At 43.3% G+C, this 17,059-nt stretch overlaps 1 protein-coding gene across 9 annotated transcripts in view; it reads left to right on the top strand.

Annotated features, from left to right (window-relative positions):
• The window catches only part of POC1B (POC1 centriolar protein B), a 92,117-nt gene extending 75,493 nt beyond the window's left edge, over positions 1 to 16,624 (top strand). For 5 of the 9 annotated variants that reach the window (XM_056798620.1, XM_016425709.2, XM_016425707.2 and 2 more), the window contains 2 exons: positions 11,469 to 11,696; positions 14,907 to 16,624. In XM_056798620.1, coding sequence (XP_056654598.1) covers positions 11,469 to 11,696; positions 14,907 to 15,008 — 330 coding nt within the window. In that variant the 3' untranslated portion in view covers positions 15,009 to 16,624. Of the gene's footprint in view, positions 1 to 11,468; positions 11,697 to 14,906 lie in introns of those variants that run through there. The other 4 variants (XM_056798621.1, XM_016425711.2, XR_001624725.2 and 1 more) reach the window with 3 other exon arrangements.
• The last annotated feature ends 435 nt before the right edge of the window (positions 16,625 to 17,059 follow it).

The following is a 17,059-nucleotide window of genomic DNA, read 5'->3' as shown; positions in this document are numbered from 1 at the left end:
TTGTTGTAAAAGCAGTCATACATAACCAAAACCCCAGAATAAAACCAAAGATACTCTGGTGTGAAAGATGACTCCAGCAGTTGTCCCAGGTCATTGCATTGCTGAGAGCAGCCAACTTTTCAGATAATCATCACCCAATATTACTGTTGTGTACAATGTTCTCCAAGTTCTGCTTATTTCACTCTGCATCAGTTGCTACAGATCTTTCCAGCTTTTTGTGAAATCATTTTGCTTATCAATTTCTTTTAGCACAATAGTATTCCAACACCATCATATACCACAATTTGTTTAGCCATTCCCCAATTAGTGGACATCCCCTCCATTTCTAATTCTCTGCCACTAAATAATTTTTGTACACTAGGTCCTTTCCCCTTTTTTTATAATCTCTTTGGTATACAGACCAAAGAGTGGTATTACTTGATCAAAGGGTAAGCACAGTTTTGTAGCCCTTTGGGCATAATTCCAAATTGCCCTCTAGAATCATTGGATCAGTTCACAATTCCAACAACAATGCAGTAGAGTCCAAATTTTGCCACATTGCCTCCAACATTTACCACTTTCTTTTATTGCCATATTAGCCAATCTACTAGGTATGAGGTGGTACCTCAGCATTGTTTTCATTTAAATTTATCTGATCGAGAGTGACTTAGAATATTTTTTCATATGATTATTGCTGGCTTTGATTTCTTAATCTGAAAATTGCTTGTTCCTAGCCTTTAATCATTTGTCAATTGGGAAATGGCTTGTACTCTTGTAAATTTGACTTAGTTCTCTATAAATTTGAGAAATTATGCCTTTACCTGAGAAATTCATTATAAAATTTTTCCCCAGTTTTTTTCCCTTCTAATTTTGGTTACATTAGTTTTTTTTTGTACAAAAGCTTTTTAAATTAATGTAAGATTGATTGGTTTTTAAAATAAAATATGCCTTTCCAGATCCACATTCCAGCTCTGAGCCCCATACATGTGAGACCACATTTGCTTCTTTATACTAATATGGCTAGTTCATTCTATAGATGATCAACACTTATCCATTTGTCTGAGACAGATGAGGACATTGGGTTTACTGCTTTCTTTATAAAATATTTTCTCTAGAATTACTAGCTTTCTCTTCCATTCTCAAGAAGTATTATAGTACAGTGAAACATCAATGACATTTAGAATATAAACTCCTTGAAGATAGGAACTGTTTTGACTTTTTCTTGGTAACCCTAGGACTTAGCACAGTTCTGGTTCAGTGTAAATTCTATTTAATAAATGCTTATTGATGGATTGATTATGTGCCAGGCAGTTGTGTATGTCCTGATAATAAAAAAAAGAAAAGTGAGACAGGCTTTGTCCTCTGGGAGCTCACATTTTAGTCGAAAGAGTAATGTGCTTAGAGTCAGAGGCCCTGATTTAAAATTCCAGCTCTGCTTTCAGAAATGTGGCCTTGGATAAGACCTTGAACTTCTTTGGCCCCTAGCTGCTTCATGGATAAAATGAGAGGTTTAACCTGGATGACGTCTGACATTCCTTTCAGTCTAAATCTATTTCTGTGATTCCCTTTATATCATACCTCATGTGATCTAGTATGTGTGTGGTCATCCATGTGAACAATATTCACACACACCCCTCTCTTTCCATTTAAATCCATCTTAATTTGGTTCTTCTCTAAAGTTCAAGCAGTTCTGTTTTCCCTGACCCTCATCAGGCGCACTCCATTCTCCACCCAAAATCCCATTCTTCCAGTTTTTTGCTATGGCCTAGAAATATGAATCCTATTTTCAGATGTCAGAAAAAGCTTGGGAAATAGTTCTCAGAATCGAAAAAATAATGACTCACTCTCCAGATTCCTAACAGTTATATTGTGAGAGCCTTTAACTTTTAATTTTATTGCCTTTGACCACACAGAGAATATTGGATGACATATTTATAATACAAATTTCAGAAAATTTTTGTCAAAATGGGAATAGTTTAACTCTCAACCATACTTTAACCTAACAAATACCAGTTACAATGAGACATTTTTTTTGACCTACAGGATTACTTCTCCATCTTTTTTTTTTTAAATCATGAAAGGTAATCTTTAATAGTAGTCTTTTCTCTCTTCATCCTCTATTGGTTGTATACTTACACTAGAAGGAGAAGGAAGTGAATGTATTTTTGTGGAGCTCCTTTAACAGTTGTGTTTAGAAAATAGGTACCTTTCCCCTTTGAATTTACTGAGGATTTTATTGGCTTGTCATTTGGCCAGCTTTACTTTCCTGTTCCTTTTTCCCTCCATGTCCTTTAGTGTTAAATTGGGATCTTGATTTAGTGTTGACTTAGTAAGAGTTAATAAGTGTGTGAATTCTCTCTCTTAGCCCTTGATTTTTCATCCTGACGTAGTCATTTAAGTCTTTGTCATTTTTTGCTGTCATATTCAGTCATGTCTAACTCTTCGTGACCTGACTTGGGCTTTTCTTGGCAGAGATCCTGGAATGGTTTTGCCATTTCCTTCAACAGCCCATTTTACAGATGAGGAAGGCGAGGCAAAGAGGGTGAAATGACTTGCCCAGAGTCACACAGCTAGTAAGTGTCTGAGGCCAGATTTGAACTCAGGAAAACAAGTCTTCTTGACTCCAGACCCAGCATTCTATCCACTGTTTTAGGTAACTTTATCATTAATTCATATCAAGTGCTCACTTTGCTGGGAGGTAAAGGGTGTAGAAGTCACAAATCTTACCCTTAAGGAATTAGCTGCCTGCCTTCTACTAAAATATGTAAGAGGTGAAATGTAAATCAGAAAAAAATATGCATGTAGGCTAGGGTCATAGGTGAGGTCTGTTTACTCCCTGCCTAGCTATGTATTCAGAATTAATGAGACTCCCTGAGTTATCTCTATATGAGATAAAGGCATTCAATGGGTTTTTTGATCCCAGGAACATTTTTGGAGATAGTAGTAGTGGTAGTCTCTCCCGTGATCGAGAATGACTATTGTCTTTGTGCATTATCATTTATGATGTGCCCTCATGTGGCTTTGGAGTCCAAAGGCTGAGGCGCAGAGTGTGTGGCACATGGGGCCTGGGACGCCAGTTGTTACGGGAGGTGAGATTGTGGCCTGGTGTCGGCATTCACGCGCAGCGGCAAGACGTCGACGTCGCTCATCTTCAAAGGTGGTGGCGACATGGTTAATGTGGGTTCGCCAGCTGCTTCTGTCAGAGGCAGCGCGTTCTAGTTGCTTTGGTGTCATGCCAGCCCACTTCAAGTTGGACTTTAGCTGATCCTTGAATCTTTTCTTTGGTCGGCCTTGTTTCCTGAGTCCAGCTGACAGTTCACCATAGAATACCTGTCTTGGTATTCGCTGTGGGTCCATGCGGATGACGTGTCCAGACCATCGTAGCTGGGGTTTGAGGACCATGACTTCGATGCTGGTGGAGTTGGCTCTGTCGAGGACTTCCTGGTTGGTGATTCGGTCCTGCCATCGGATCCTCATGATTGACCGGAGGGAGCGTTGGTGGAATTGCTGCAGCTGTTTCATGTGCTTCCGTACAGTGTCCATGTCTCGCAACCGTACAGGAGTGAGCTGAGGACCACTGCGTTATACGCTTTGAGCATCATCGCAGTGCTTACACCTCTGTGTTGGAGGACTTTGGAGCTCAGCCGCCCAAGTGCCTGGCTGGCCTTTCGGATCCTGGCATTGATCTCGTGGTCTAGGGATCCGTCCTTGGCGATGGTGCTGCCCAGGTACTTGAAAGTGTTGACGTTAGAAAGCTGCGTGCCGTCGATTGTAATGCACGGCTGGTTCGTTGGCCTCCCTGGTGCAGGTTGGAACAGCACCTCTGTTTTGCTGAGGCTGATAGTCAGGCCAAACAGTTTTGTTGCAGTGGAGAACCTGTCCACAATGGTTTGGAGATGATTTTCTTGGTGGGCCATGAGAGCACAGTCATCTGCAAAGAGAGCTTCCAGGATGAGTCTCTCTGTTGTCTTTGTTTTTGCAGTCAGGCGGCGAAGGTCGAATAGTGAGCCATCCAGTCAGTATTTGATGTAGACGCCCAGGTCTAGATCCATCACAGCATGTCGTAATACTTGGGTGAAAAATGGGTTGAATAGTACTGGAGCGAGGACACAGCCTTGTTTCACGCCATTGGAGATGTTGAAATGATCGGAAGTCTCTCCACCTGATAGGACTTCCCCTGTAATGTCGACATGAAAGAGCTGGATCAGTTTGACGAATTTTTCTGGGCAACCAAGCTTGCTGAGGACCAACCACAATGCGTCCCTGTCCACTGTGTCAAACGCCTTTGTCAGGTCTATGAAGACAGTGTAGAGACTCAGGTTCTGCTCAAGGCATTTTTCCTGTATTTGCCTCACCGTGAAGACCATGTCGATGGTGCTGCGGTCTGGTCAGAAGCCACATTGTGATTCAGGCAGGTTCTGCTCTGTAACAGATGACAGGAGTCTGTTGAGTATAACATGGGCAAGGATCTTTCCAGCAGTGGAGAGTAGTGAGATGCCTCTGTAGTTGTCACAGGCTGCTCGTGTGCCTTTGTTCTTGTATAGGGCTACGATGGAGGCATCTCTGAGTTCTGGGGGCATGTCTTCCTCTTCCCATATGCTGGTCAGCACTATGTGGAATGCCTGGAGCGCCTTTCCATTTAAGGCCTTGTACACTTTGGTTGGGATTCCATCTTTACCGGGTGCCTTGCCTGCACTCATTTGTTTAATGGCTTTTTGGACTTCCTCTATTGAAGGAGGGACATCAAATTGTTCAATGGTGCGGTTTTGGGGGATCTGGTCAAGGGGGCTTTGGTTGACTGAAGAAGGTCAGTTGAGAAGCTGACTGAAGTGTTCTTTCCACCTGTTGCTGATGCCTTTTTTATCTTTTATGAGAGTATCACCATCAGAGGATAGCAAGGGAGTGGTGGTGGGTTTTAATGGCCCATAGACAGTCTTGAGGGCACTGAAAAATTGTTTGTAGTTTTTCATATCAGCAAACCACTGGATTTCTTCTGCCTTTTTTCCCCACCAAAGGTCTTGCATCTTCCTAATCTCACATTGCTCCGTGGCTTGGAGAGACTTGAATTTGTCCTTTTTAGGAGCAGAGTTTGGGTTATTTTGCCACTCCATAAAGGCTTTGTTCTTCTTGCTCAATAGGTCTTCAACAGCAGTGTTGTTCTCGTCGAACCAGTCCTGGTGGTTGCATTGTTTGGGGCCTAGGACTGCCTTTGATGTTTCCTTCACTGTGTCTCTGAACTGGTTCCATTTCTCGGTTGAGCTTCCAGTGAGTGGTCCCTTGGCAGACAGCTTGTCATCCAGGCAGGACTGGAATGTTTGCAAATAAGATGGATCTCTAAGATGACTCATGTTGTAAAATGCGCAAACTGTCTGGGCGCATTTTGGATGGTGAGGCGCAATGCGCATTTGAAGAGTCACTCTAACCAATCGGTGGTCTGTCCAGCATTCAGCTCCTCTCATGGCTCTGGTGATCTGTACATCCTGGATGTCTCGCCAGCGTACAATGATGTAGTCAGTTGTTCGCCATTCTGAACCCAGTGTTCGTGATGGTGAGTTCGAACTCTGAGCATTTGCTGAGTAGCAGTAGGCCGTTGTTCATTTTGCCCACGCCGTGTTTGCCGAGCACTCCTTTCCATCTTTCATGGTCCTGGCCCACGCGGGCATTGAAGTCTCCCAGTAGTATCAGCTTGTCATTGGTGGGCACTGAGTGCAGGACGGCACTCAGGTCAGAGTAGAACTGCTCGATGGTCTCCTCTGTGCTGGTCAGTTTAGGGGCATATGCGCTGATGATTGGAACATACCGGTCTTTGCTGAGAGGCAAACGGATCTTCATGAGCCTCTCGCTGATGCCCACAGGCAAGTCTGGCAGCTGTTTGAGCAAACTGGTCTTGACGGCCAGGCCAACACCATGGATTCTGTCTTCATTTGAGGCTCTACCTTTCCAGAAGAAGGTGTATCCAGTGGTGGGTTCGCTGAGTGATCCCTCTTCTGGTAAGCGTGTTTCGCTTAAGGCTATGATGTCGATGTCATATCGCGCCAGTTCTTTACTGATTAGAACTGTTCTTCTCTCAGGTCTTGGGGTATTCTCTCTGTCAAGTAACGTCCTGATGTTCCATGCTCCTAGTAGGAGTTTCTTTGTATTTTTTCTTTGATTTCAACCGCTTAAAGGGATGACCCTCCAGCTGCGGTGTGCTGACCGGGTGTTTGTAGGGCAGGCAATGTTTGGGACACCTTTTCTAGTCCCCTCCCTTGATTAAGGTGAGCATTGCTGTCCTAGAGAGGGCTGCTCAGTCGCCCAGGATGCTGCCGAACGTCCCTGCTGCCCTACAGGGCTGAGAGACCACTGGTCCGTGGACCGCCTACGTGCAGGATCATGACTACAACTGCCAGTGGTCACCTCCACCTGTTGCGTCGCCACTCCCCCATCACCGCAGGTCTTGTAGAGGGTGGACGGGGTCAGGATAGATGAGTGTGCACAATGAGACTTGTGCTTGAAGGAGATTTAAGTGGAAAAGTCGATTCACAGAGACAGTCCCACTCTCTCGGCGTTGGAAGCCTGGGTCCAGTGGCACGAAAAGTCGTTACACCTGGAGACTTCCTCAGCTGCATTGGATGGCCATGTCGTCCTTTGTGTTTCAACATGCCCTGAGCACTCCACAGTGCTTTGCTGCGTCACCTTCTCAGCCGTTGAACCTTCTTATTGGTTTCTTCCGCCTGTTCCGCCGAAGCAGACTTCACATGTTGGGTGAGCAAAGCCCTGGTTCACCAGGGGTCGACGTCGACCCGATGGCTACCCTCACAAGGTTTAGCCGGCCTGTCGAAGCCGTTGCCCGGGGTGTGGCCGCTGCCACATGCTAGCAGCTACTGGGAGCCACAAGTGAGAGCTGGGTGTCAGGTGGGGGTCAGAGGCTGGAGAGCTGCTCTAGGAGGGCACGACAAGCCCTCCATACCAGAGATACTACCCCTCCCTGAGCACCCCATACACCCCATACACTTTTTGGAGAAGAATAAATGAATCACTCATATGCTAGAAGGCTGAGAGTGGCCTGAATTTTGTATTTCTGTAGTGTTCAAGTAATTTGACCCCACCCCTCCAAAAAAGGAATAACATGATTTCAGTATTTCATTCTAAGGAGGTGAGGAATCAAAGGCAAATGGCTAACCTTGTCCCCAAAGTCTGAAGGCTATTTTAGAAAGAGGCCATGTAGTCTTCCTGGGGAAAAATAAAAACAAAAATAAAATCGAGATGTCTTTCTCAGAGTTAGTTATTCAATGGATAAAACAGAATTGACTGATATTCTCCCATTTATAGTAAAGAGTCCATTTGGTAGGAACATTTCACATAACCATCTTGTATTTATCTTGCTAACAGTCTGCAATGGAAATCATGAGATAGCTAGGTGATATGTTCCCTAGAGAGCTGTAGGAGCCATTCTGCAGTTCTTTCCCTGGTTCCCCAGCTTATCCAGGTGATTTCTGACCTCAGGAAAGAATTAGAAATTTAGGGGAAAAGTCAGCCTCAGCAGAAGTCTGAGTCACCACTGAAAGGAAACCATTCCCACTGCCCTGGGATTCCCAGATAAAGGAAAGGTCAGCCTGGATGCTAATCTCATAGATAGCAAATGCTTATCAGCCCAGAAGCAGTCTGATTGCCAAACTTTGTTCCAAGGGTTTACTTTCCAAAGAAATGATTCCATGATTATTTGATACTGTTTTTACACAGGAGAGTGACCTAGTTATAATTGTATGTTTCATAAATACTCTTTTTTTTTAAACCCTTACCTTCAATACTGTGTATTGGCTCCAAGGCAAAAGAGTGGTAAGGGCTAGGCGATGAGGGTTAAGTGGCTCACCCACGGTCACACAGCTAGGAAGTGTCTGAGGCCAGATTTGAACCCAAGACCTCCCTTCTTTGGGCCTGGCTTTCCATCCACTGAGCCCCCTAGCTGCCCTCTATATTTGTTCTTTATATACTTATATATGTCCTTGTGGTCTCCCCCATTCAGATATAAACTGCTTGAGAAGAGGGATTATTTCATTCCTTGCACTTGCATCTCTAAAGTGCCTAGTCCTTGCACAGCTAATAAATGCTTATTGATTGATTGATTGATGTGAGATGGCTGCAACTTTTCTGCTACTGATCACTACTGACAAAGGGAGAGCTTTAGGCAAGGTGATTTTCTTGCTATCTATCCCCTGCTGCACTTCAAATACAGCTCAGAAAGCTATGAAGAAAGAAATGAGAAGAGAAAATTGCTTGGGTTGTTGGAATTGGAATGAGCTTTCCTTCCTCTGAATCCCATAAACTGTATTTATACCTTGGCTTTATACTTTCTACCTTGTAGTCATAATTATTTGTGTGTTTGTGTAAGCTCTCAGAGGGCAGGAACTAAAACATCATTCCAGTTCAACTTTGTTCAGCTACTTAGTGTCTTATGTAAGACACATCTTCTCTTACAGAAGAAGCTTAGCAAATAATTATTAAATAAAGGAATAGAATATTCAAATATTTTTTTAAATATAAGAGCCTATTTCAAGGAATAAGACTGAGGTTCTTAACTTGGAATCCAAGGAGGGGGGAGTAAAAATATGTGTTTGAAAAAAAAAATGGGTTTGCATGTGTGCATCTATGTATATATAGATAGATATTTCAATATAATTGGTTTCTTTTGTAATCTTCTGTACTTTATTTGATGCATTATTCTGAGAGCAGAGGTCCCTAGATTTCACTAAACTGCCAAGGGGTCGAAGATACAAAAAGGATTAAGAATCACTGGAAAGAGGGAATAGAATATACAGACTCACTTGCTAATCTGTCATAAATTTTTTTTCATTCTTTTTTTGGTCAGATTGATTTTTTCCCTTCTTTTATACAAAGGAACTTCTTCGATTCTCTTCCATTCTCATGTACTCTGCAGAAATAGCATTCCCATTTGGAGTGTTGGCAATGGGAAAACATCTTCCTAAATTTAAGCTCTGATACATCTAGAAAAGAAATTGAATAATCTTCCATTTGCTAGTGGTCATCTCCCACTTCTCCAATGTAGTTTTCATGCTTTTGTGGGTTATAGTTATTTGTGTATGTTCATTTGTTCTGGGTCTTAGGGGAGAAAGGGCCCACATGTGGATAATTTGGTTGCACACACTCAGATACTCTCTTGGATCCATAACCCTCTAGTGATGCTGATCAGTCCATCCATGCTGCCCATTCTGTGTAACTCTTAAACAAGTCCTCTCTCCTAAGTTTTCCCTAGAGGGTCTACCCAACATAGTGGGAGCACACCTCGCTTTCTCTTGGCAATGTACAAATAATATTAAACACATGAGCTGATCCTTCAATCTTGACAGCTAACCAGCCCAGCCTTTTTTTTCCTTTCCTGCCTTTCTTTGATAATATCCTTTAACATCAGCAAGCATTTGAGTGCCTGCTCTGTGTCAGGCACTATACTAAGCCCCATGGACACAAAGACAAAAATAAAACACACTCAGCCTTCAAAGAGTTTATCTTTTATTAGCGGTGAGCAACATGCACCCAGATAAGGAAATATAAAGCACATGCCACTTAATCAGGAGAGTAACAACTAGAGGAGTCAGGACAGGCCATGGAAGCAGCTGAGCTAAGGGTTGATGGGAACTAGAGATTCTAATAGTATGGGGATGAGGAGGGACAGCATGCTGAACCAAGACAAAGGGATTTTTGGAAATAGAATGTCTCATGTGGGGCAACCTCAAGGAGACCATTTTAGCTGGAACACAGAAAACAGAAGGGGAGTCTTCGGAAATGAGTTTGGAGAAATAGGTTGGAAGCACTTAGGGAAGGATCTTCAGTATGAGATTTTCTTTGCAGACTTAATGGAGAACCATCAAAGCTCCTTGGGCAGGGAAGTGACCCACCATTTAGCAGTTCTGTGAAAGGTAGATTGGAAAGGTGGGAGGTTTGAAGCAGGGAATCCCAGAGGCTATTGCAGTATTCTGGGAGAGAGATGACTGGGGCCCAAACTTGAAGGACAGATGGGAGATGTCATGGAGGTAGGCCCAACAAGTCTTGGTAGCTGGCTGGATATAGTGAATAAGAAAGAATAACATCCTTTGTATCACTTCTCATAATTCCTTGTTTATATTGTGTTCCAGTCTGTTCACACCTACGATGCATCTCTCTGTTGCTTTGGGGGTGATCATATATGATCCCAAGAGCAGTAAAAGCTACCCCCACTTTTTTAAAGTGATAATACTGAGTAACGATTCAGATACCCAGAGAATATATAGGGATTTCTTACCCTATAGTGGTTGGTGATGGATTCCTTTCACTCACTTAACCCTTGCCATTCTTTCTCATCCCCCAGAGACCCCAACATGCGTCGAGAAGACTGCTGCTTAGCATTATTCTGTAGTCGTGGGATGTCGTTTGTCATCTTCCATACCTATCTCTTGTCCCTTTATATCTTCCGTGTTACCATGTCTTAGAGCTGGACTGTCAATTACTGGATCCTTTGCTGTCTCCTCAGAAGCTTAAAATCATTTGTGTCCAAATCCTATGCATTATTTAAAGGGATTCTCAGTTCTCCTAACAAAGAATTTTCTATGGTTAAGTAATGAAAGCTTAGTTTCCAAAAGGGTTTACTTTGTATTTGTTCCTCTGTAGTCTGTTGAGGCCATCGTTTTGCTTTACAGAATTTTCAAGAAAGTTTTTAACATCTTGGTCCCATGAGATTTAATACCTCATAAGATGATTATGAGTAAGGTTCCTAGGACTAGAGAATGCTTTTAAAACTGCCCCTCTAACTGAAGTATTACAGGCTAGAAAGGCATTTCTCCGAATGCATTTCAAGTTCCCTTTGACATTATCAGGCAGAGTTTAAGGGGGATTCCTTCTATCTTGGAAGTGGAGTTGACTGGTTTATAAGGTACAGCCCTTAGGACTTCCCTGGTTCCTTGGAATCGATAGAGTCTGTTTGGCAAAAATACGTGATTTAAGAAACTGCTTCATGAAGTGGTAGGTAGGCTGGCTGACCCTGGAATCTGGAAGACTGGGTTCAGTTTCCACAGGCAGAGGGTAAGTGACTTTCTCAGGAACACACACCCCTTTTCAGGAATGTTCAGTCTTAATAGGTAATAACCAGCAATCCATTTTTGATTGTAGTTTTTTAATGTATAGAATGGTTATCCTTTTAAAATCAGACTTAAACTGGATTTAGCTTACTCTTTTTAATAGCAAAACATTTAATCCCTCAGACAGATGTAGGCAAAGTGTAGTTTGTGTTGAAAACATAGGTGCTGGCTGAATTTCCTCTGTAATCCTTGAGCTTTAGTTCCTTTTTGATAATTGTCATTCCCAGCATTCCCTTGTAGGTGAGGATGATTTGATCAGGATTTTATATTGCACTTTGTGGTAGAGAGAAATTGAAAAACTTTTATTAATTAGGTTTATGTGTAAGAAAATCCTGGAGGTTGGAAATTATGACTCTTTCTGTCTTTCCCGTTATGCCAAAGGGAATCCCAACTGCTAATGAAATTCCACCAGACGACAGCACTCCCCACTTCTTGAATCCTGTTTTAGGACACCCAGCATCAATAAGCTCAACAGTGAGCATGGAGAAGAAACCAGAAGACAAGGGGAACAGCATCCCTTTCATGGCTGCCGATGGCCAGAGGAGTATCCCAATGGCAGTAACCGATGCTTTGGAGCACATCATGGAGCAGTTGAACGTCTTAACCCAGGTGAGCAGACACAGGTTGACAGTCTCCCTCTGACTCGCCATAAATGTCTCCTGTTCCAGACAAACCTGAAATCAAAGGCTTCCCTGTTAAAATAGCCATGGAGGGTCTGTTGAGGCCATTCTCACCTATCCAGGCTCAAGGATTTAATGATTCTCACTTTTGCCTGGGGCCAACTCTTCCTCCTGGGCCCCTGATCCTTCCCCTCCATGTCCTTTCACAAAGCTTCGATCTCTCCTTCCCGCACACTCCTCTGCTTTCAGGTCACTCAGGTCTTCTCTCCCATCATAGAAAGCACTTGGAGGTTGTTGGGGAGCACATCCTTGGGTTAAACTCCAAGCATCCCGCTCTTCTCAAACTCTATCCCTATTTATGATCTCAGTATTGAGTCTCTCACTGGTCTGCATAGGGACACGACCCAGATCTTCTTCCTCCACTAGTTCAGCCCTTCTGCCCATTCATGCTCATGTCCAGGGGGCATTGGTCTTCCACCAGGCCCAGGCGGCTTTTCACTCTGTTCCAGAAAACAAAGCACTAGCTTGAAGCCCCTTCCTTAAATTGACCCTGAAACCTCACAGAGCTCTTTTTTTCTCCTCCAGCATCCTCAGGGGCCAGCTGGAAGTTCCTTGAGGTCAGGGACTGAGCTTTATTTCATCTTTATACCCCCTACAGCAGGACACAGTCACCTCAAGTCACTGGGACACAGCAGGCACTCATTAAAAGCTTGTTAAATAGATGGATCCCTGTGCACTGCTAAGCTAGCAAGAACAATGAAGATACAGATTTCTTTGATGCCCTGTGACCAGAAGGGAGCAGCATAGACTCTTAAGCAAAAGAAATGCAATATTATAAAGTTGCATTTTGACGTTCTGTTCCTAGGAGCATCAATTTTTGATTGAGGGATGTTTTGTAATCTTCATACTAACTGATAGTTTCTCCATGTTGCTCCTCAAATTTCTTGCTGAGAAGCTAAGGAGAGCAAGGATAGAGAAGAGGCCATTAGATATGGCCACAGAGAGATAAATGTTGACTTTGGAGAGAGCCATTTTGTATGGGGGATAGAATTGGAAGCCAGTTTGGAGGAGGTGAAGAAGGGAGGGATAAGAGAAGACTTGGAGGCACTAAATTAAATGCCTGCATTCTAGGCCACTAATCCAGTATGATCTGAGCAATCTACCCAATAGGATTCTAATTTTTTCAGGAATAATGTTTCAAGAAAGAGGAAAAATAGAAGCACAGGGTCATGAACCAAGCTACTTGTCCAGAATAAGAATCTCAGGTTAAATAGATATGATCTATTTAATATAGGGCTGAACTCAAAGCCAGGAAGACCTGAATTCAAGTCCTGCTGCCTTTGACACATAATGGCTAGCTGACTCTAGTACTTTCAGTGCCCCCAAACAGCTCTCCGACACTCTTAGTTGAAAAGCAGGTTCCCACTGGCCTTGGTGGAGAGAGTTTCTTCCTCTCTGGGAGCTCCAACGGGATCACAGCTGCAATTTTTAAATGTTTTTTAAAACCCTTACCTTGTATCTTAGAATCACCATTAAATATTTGTCCCAAGGCAGAAAAGTGGTGAGGGCTAGACAACAGGGGTTAAGTGACTTGCCAAAGTCATCCCACTAGGAAGTATCTGAGGCCATATTTGACCCCAGCATCTCCCATGAACAGGCCCAACTGTACCCAGTGAGCCACCTTGATGCCTCTCTGCACAGTTTCTTTAAAAAGTGATTGCTTCATCTGAGAGTTCCCTTTGTAGGGCCTGTGACCCTGTGGGGCTCGTGGATGCTGAGGCCTGGCACTGAGAGTTGTTAACAATGGGAGGACTGCTTGGTCTCACAGCATCCAACTCCCACGCCAGGCCTGTCCATGACTGGGGCCCCTTCCTGGCCAGAGCCACTCAGCCAGCCTTCTCAGGCTGCCCCTCCCTTCCTCAGCTTCCCTGGAACCGCCGGCCCCAAGGCCAAGGACGATTCCTCCCTTTCCCGCCTCGTCGCCCTCTGCGGCCCCCACGTCCACTCCCCTTCTTCTTCCTGACTCCCTGAGACCAAGGCTCATGTTAGGGGAGGGGGGAGCGTGTCCTCACCCGCCTCCCGCAGTCATCCTCCTGAAAAAACACGGAACCGTTCACTTTGTTCCACATGACTCATGGCTTCCTGGCTCTCTCAGGCCCTGGCACTTGCGACTGTTTCTGGATTGGGAATCAATTACAATTCAATTAATTACATTTTTCATGGGAGGTGGAATATAGCAAACTGCCCTGATCTTAAAACTCCTGAGAATCCCAGAAGTAGCTCCTAAATGTCAGCGTAGCAACACGGATCATAAAATGGAAAAACCCATATCAGTGTGGACTAAATCCTGGACCTGACATTGTGTGCTTATTAGAATCTTAGAGTTCCTCAAATCCACCTGTTTGAAAGGAGCTTCCTTGCCACGTGGATGCCTTCTGTTACTGGAAGGTGCCCATGCGAGTCCGCTTTAGTGGAACGCATCTGCATGGGATTGTTGAGGGATCCTGCTTCTCGCCTCCTCAGACGCAGTCCCGAAGGGTCTCTCAGAGTAGTCGTGGAATGGGCTGAGGATAAGAATGGAAGATCAGGAGAGTCTGACTTCCTACTCTTTCCATTTTCTCTAGTTTAGAGGTGCTTGACTTGGGGTCCATGAAGCCCCGTGGGGTTCTGTGGATGGATTTCATGGGGTCTGTTAACTTGCACAGAGGGAACATTTTCAGCTTTTTTTTTTCATTCTAGCAAATTTAGCACTTCCTTCACTTATCTAAAAACATGATTCTGAGAAGGGGTCCATGACACCAAAAAGGTGAAGGACTTCTACATGTTGAAGCCAGCTCTCTAGGGATTTGCTCAGGCCAGCAGGACTGAGGGGCCTTTTTCTTTATGTGATCCGCAGTTGGAGTTCTGGGAAGCCCTAAGGACTTCTTAACTTCCTATCTTTGCAACTTTTTTTTAATTATTTTGGTGGCTGTATTTCAATAGGATCAATTCCCTTTGTATTCCTATGGATCTTATTTTTTGCTTTGAAAACCGTCATTCTGAGAAGACATCCCTAGGCAGACTGCCAAACAGGATCCATGATCGCATAAAGGTTAAGAACCCCTTGTCTAGGTCCTGGTGTGCTGAGCCCTTCTGGCAAAGGGAAATGAGTCTATCATTACAATCATCATCTGTTCGTTTAATTGTCCTCTTTTTGTAGACTGTATCTATTCTGGAGCAGCGACTGACTTTGACAGAGGATAAATTAAAAGACTGCCTAGAAAATCAACAGAAGATTTATACCAGAGAACATAGAAGTTGAATAGAGAATTTGAGTAGACCTGCCTACGAACACCCGTTTCTAGGATCTTAGAAAGGTAATAGGCAATACTTCCTGTACTTCAGCAACAAGCAAACCATTACAGCATTTCTTAAGTCTGAGCACCAGAGCAAAACCCAACAGACAAAAACCAAAAACCCACCTACAAGGACTAATGTCAACCTTTGCAGGGATGGCAGTCAAGACTGACCTCTGGAATGTTTGTTTCTGCTGACAGTCTTATAGTTGTAGTTTGTCTCTGATGGTGTAAGTGAATATGAATCTCCCCCGTGTTAATCAGAATGACAGTTCTCATTCAGAGGCTGGAGCTTGCCAGGGTAGGAGCCTGCTCTCCGGATGTAAGTTAGTCCCTCCTCTTCTCATCGAATGTAGTTCTGTAGAGAGTGGAGCTGAAGGACTCCTTGGCCTTCACAAATCCCCAGCAGATCCAGGGAGTGGGTGACCCAGCTGGCTCTGTACACCACTCTCCGTCCCACCGAGGCTTTCCTTGAAATAAAGCTTCCTTTCTTAATAATGCCTTGAAAACCCAATCCGTGAGGGATGAGCCACTGAGAATTTCCCCAACACGTTGACATCGCTGAGAGTATGTGACTTTGGACTAACAAAGAAATGCCCAATGGGTTTTTATTTTCATTTGTTTTCCACTGTTTGGCTGGTGGCTGCCCCCCTCACCCCTAGAGGAAATAGCTGTCATTAAGGACAGTGAATGGGTATGGAAATGGGGAGGCACGTACTTCTTTCCTTTGAAAGATGAACACGCCGCCCCGCCGCACCAAGGCCTGGAAGCAAGGGTTCCTAAAGATTATGTTAATGTGATTTCAGGATGCTTAAGAGCCAGAAGGGAGCGACAAGGATCAAATACATTGCAATATTACCAGTTAAGAAGGGGAGCTCCTGGCTGCTGAGTAGCAAAGCCCCTTTTAAAAAAAATATCGTCATCATCATCATCTAACGATTTTGTTGAAAAACAATAAAAACGAGCCAAGCCTTTCTAAAGAATCTTGGTTTCAAACTGAGTTTTGTTTTGTTTTGTCTTTTTTCCTAAAACAAGGTTGGAGATTAAAGTGCAGGAAACCAGGCGTATTAAGGAAGGCCCAGGAATTTTTACAATCATATGTTAGCTTGCATGCCTGGTCACAGTTATCTCATGACTCACTTGGACCATGTGTGATCTGCAGGTTCTCTTCACCTGTATCAAGACCAAAGGGAAGGAAAAAAAATGAATTCACTGTTAACAGTATCTGCAGGTGACTAGGAAGAGGCTAGCCTTTTTCTAAAAAAAAATAATAAAGTTCTTTGTGTGTGTGTGTACATATGTAAAGATATTTGTCTATATGTAAACCTACATAAACACATCTCTCTATATTTAATATTCCCACACCTTCATGTTAGTATATCTATGAGGTTAAAAAGAGAGTTTTGGGTCATCTATTCATGGGGTGCAAGTACTTTTATGTCAAATGTGGTTTGAATGTTTTAGACAATTCCAAGTGCTTACAAAAATTAAGTGGCATTTTTTTATAACCCTCTTGAGAAGACCAATTTCTGTTTACTTTTCCATTCTGTTCTTCAGATAATAAAGATGATTTCTGTAACAACTTTGTTCATGTTTTTAATATTTTTAATGAGAAAGACTTGGAAAAACTAGACCTCTACAGCCACCAGATTTAATTTAATTTTGTTTTGTTTTTTAAATTTAAAATGTTCTTTTTCCCAATTTCATGTAATAACATTTTTTAATATTTGTTTTCTAAAATTTTGAGTTCCAAATTCCCTTCCTTATTCTTCTTGCTCCTCCCTGAGATGATAAGTAATTTGATCTAGATTATACATGTATTATCAGGCAAAACATTCCCATAGTGGTCATGTTGAGGAAGAAGACCTATCTAAGGGGGTATCTAGATGATTCAGTGGATAGAGAGCCAGACCTAGAAATGGAAGGCCCTGGTTCAACTGTGGCCTCAGATACTTCTTAGCTATGTGACCCTGGGCAAGTAAAACCCAATTACCCAACCCTTACTGCTGCCATGAAC

The sequence above is a fragment of the Monodelphis domestica genome, chromosome 5 (genome assembly GCF_027887165.1).
Source record: "Monodelphis domestica isolate mMonDom1 chromosome 5, mMonDom1.pri, whole genome shotgun sequence".
In the NCBI taxonomy this organism is placed as follows: Eukaryota; Metazoa; Chordata; class Mammalia; order Didelphimorphia; family Didelphidae; genus Monodelphis; species Monodelphis domestica.
Note: the sequence above shows the minus strand (reverse complement) of the source record. Positions and strands in the feature narration are given on the sequence as shown.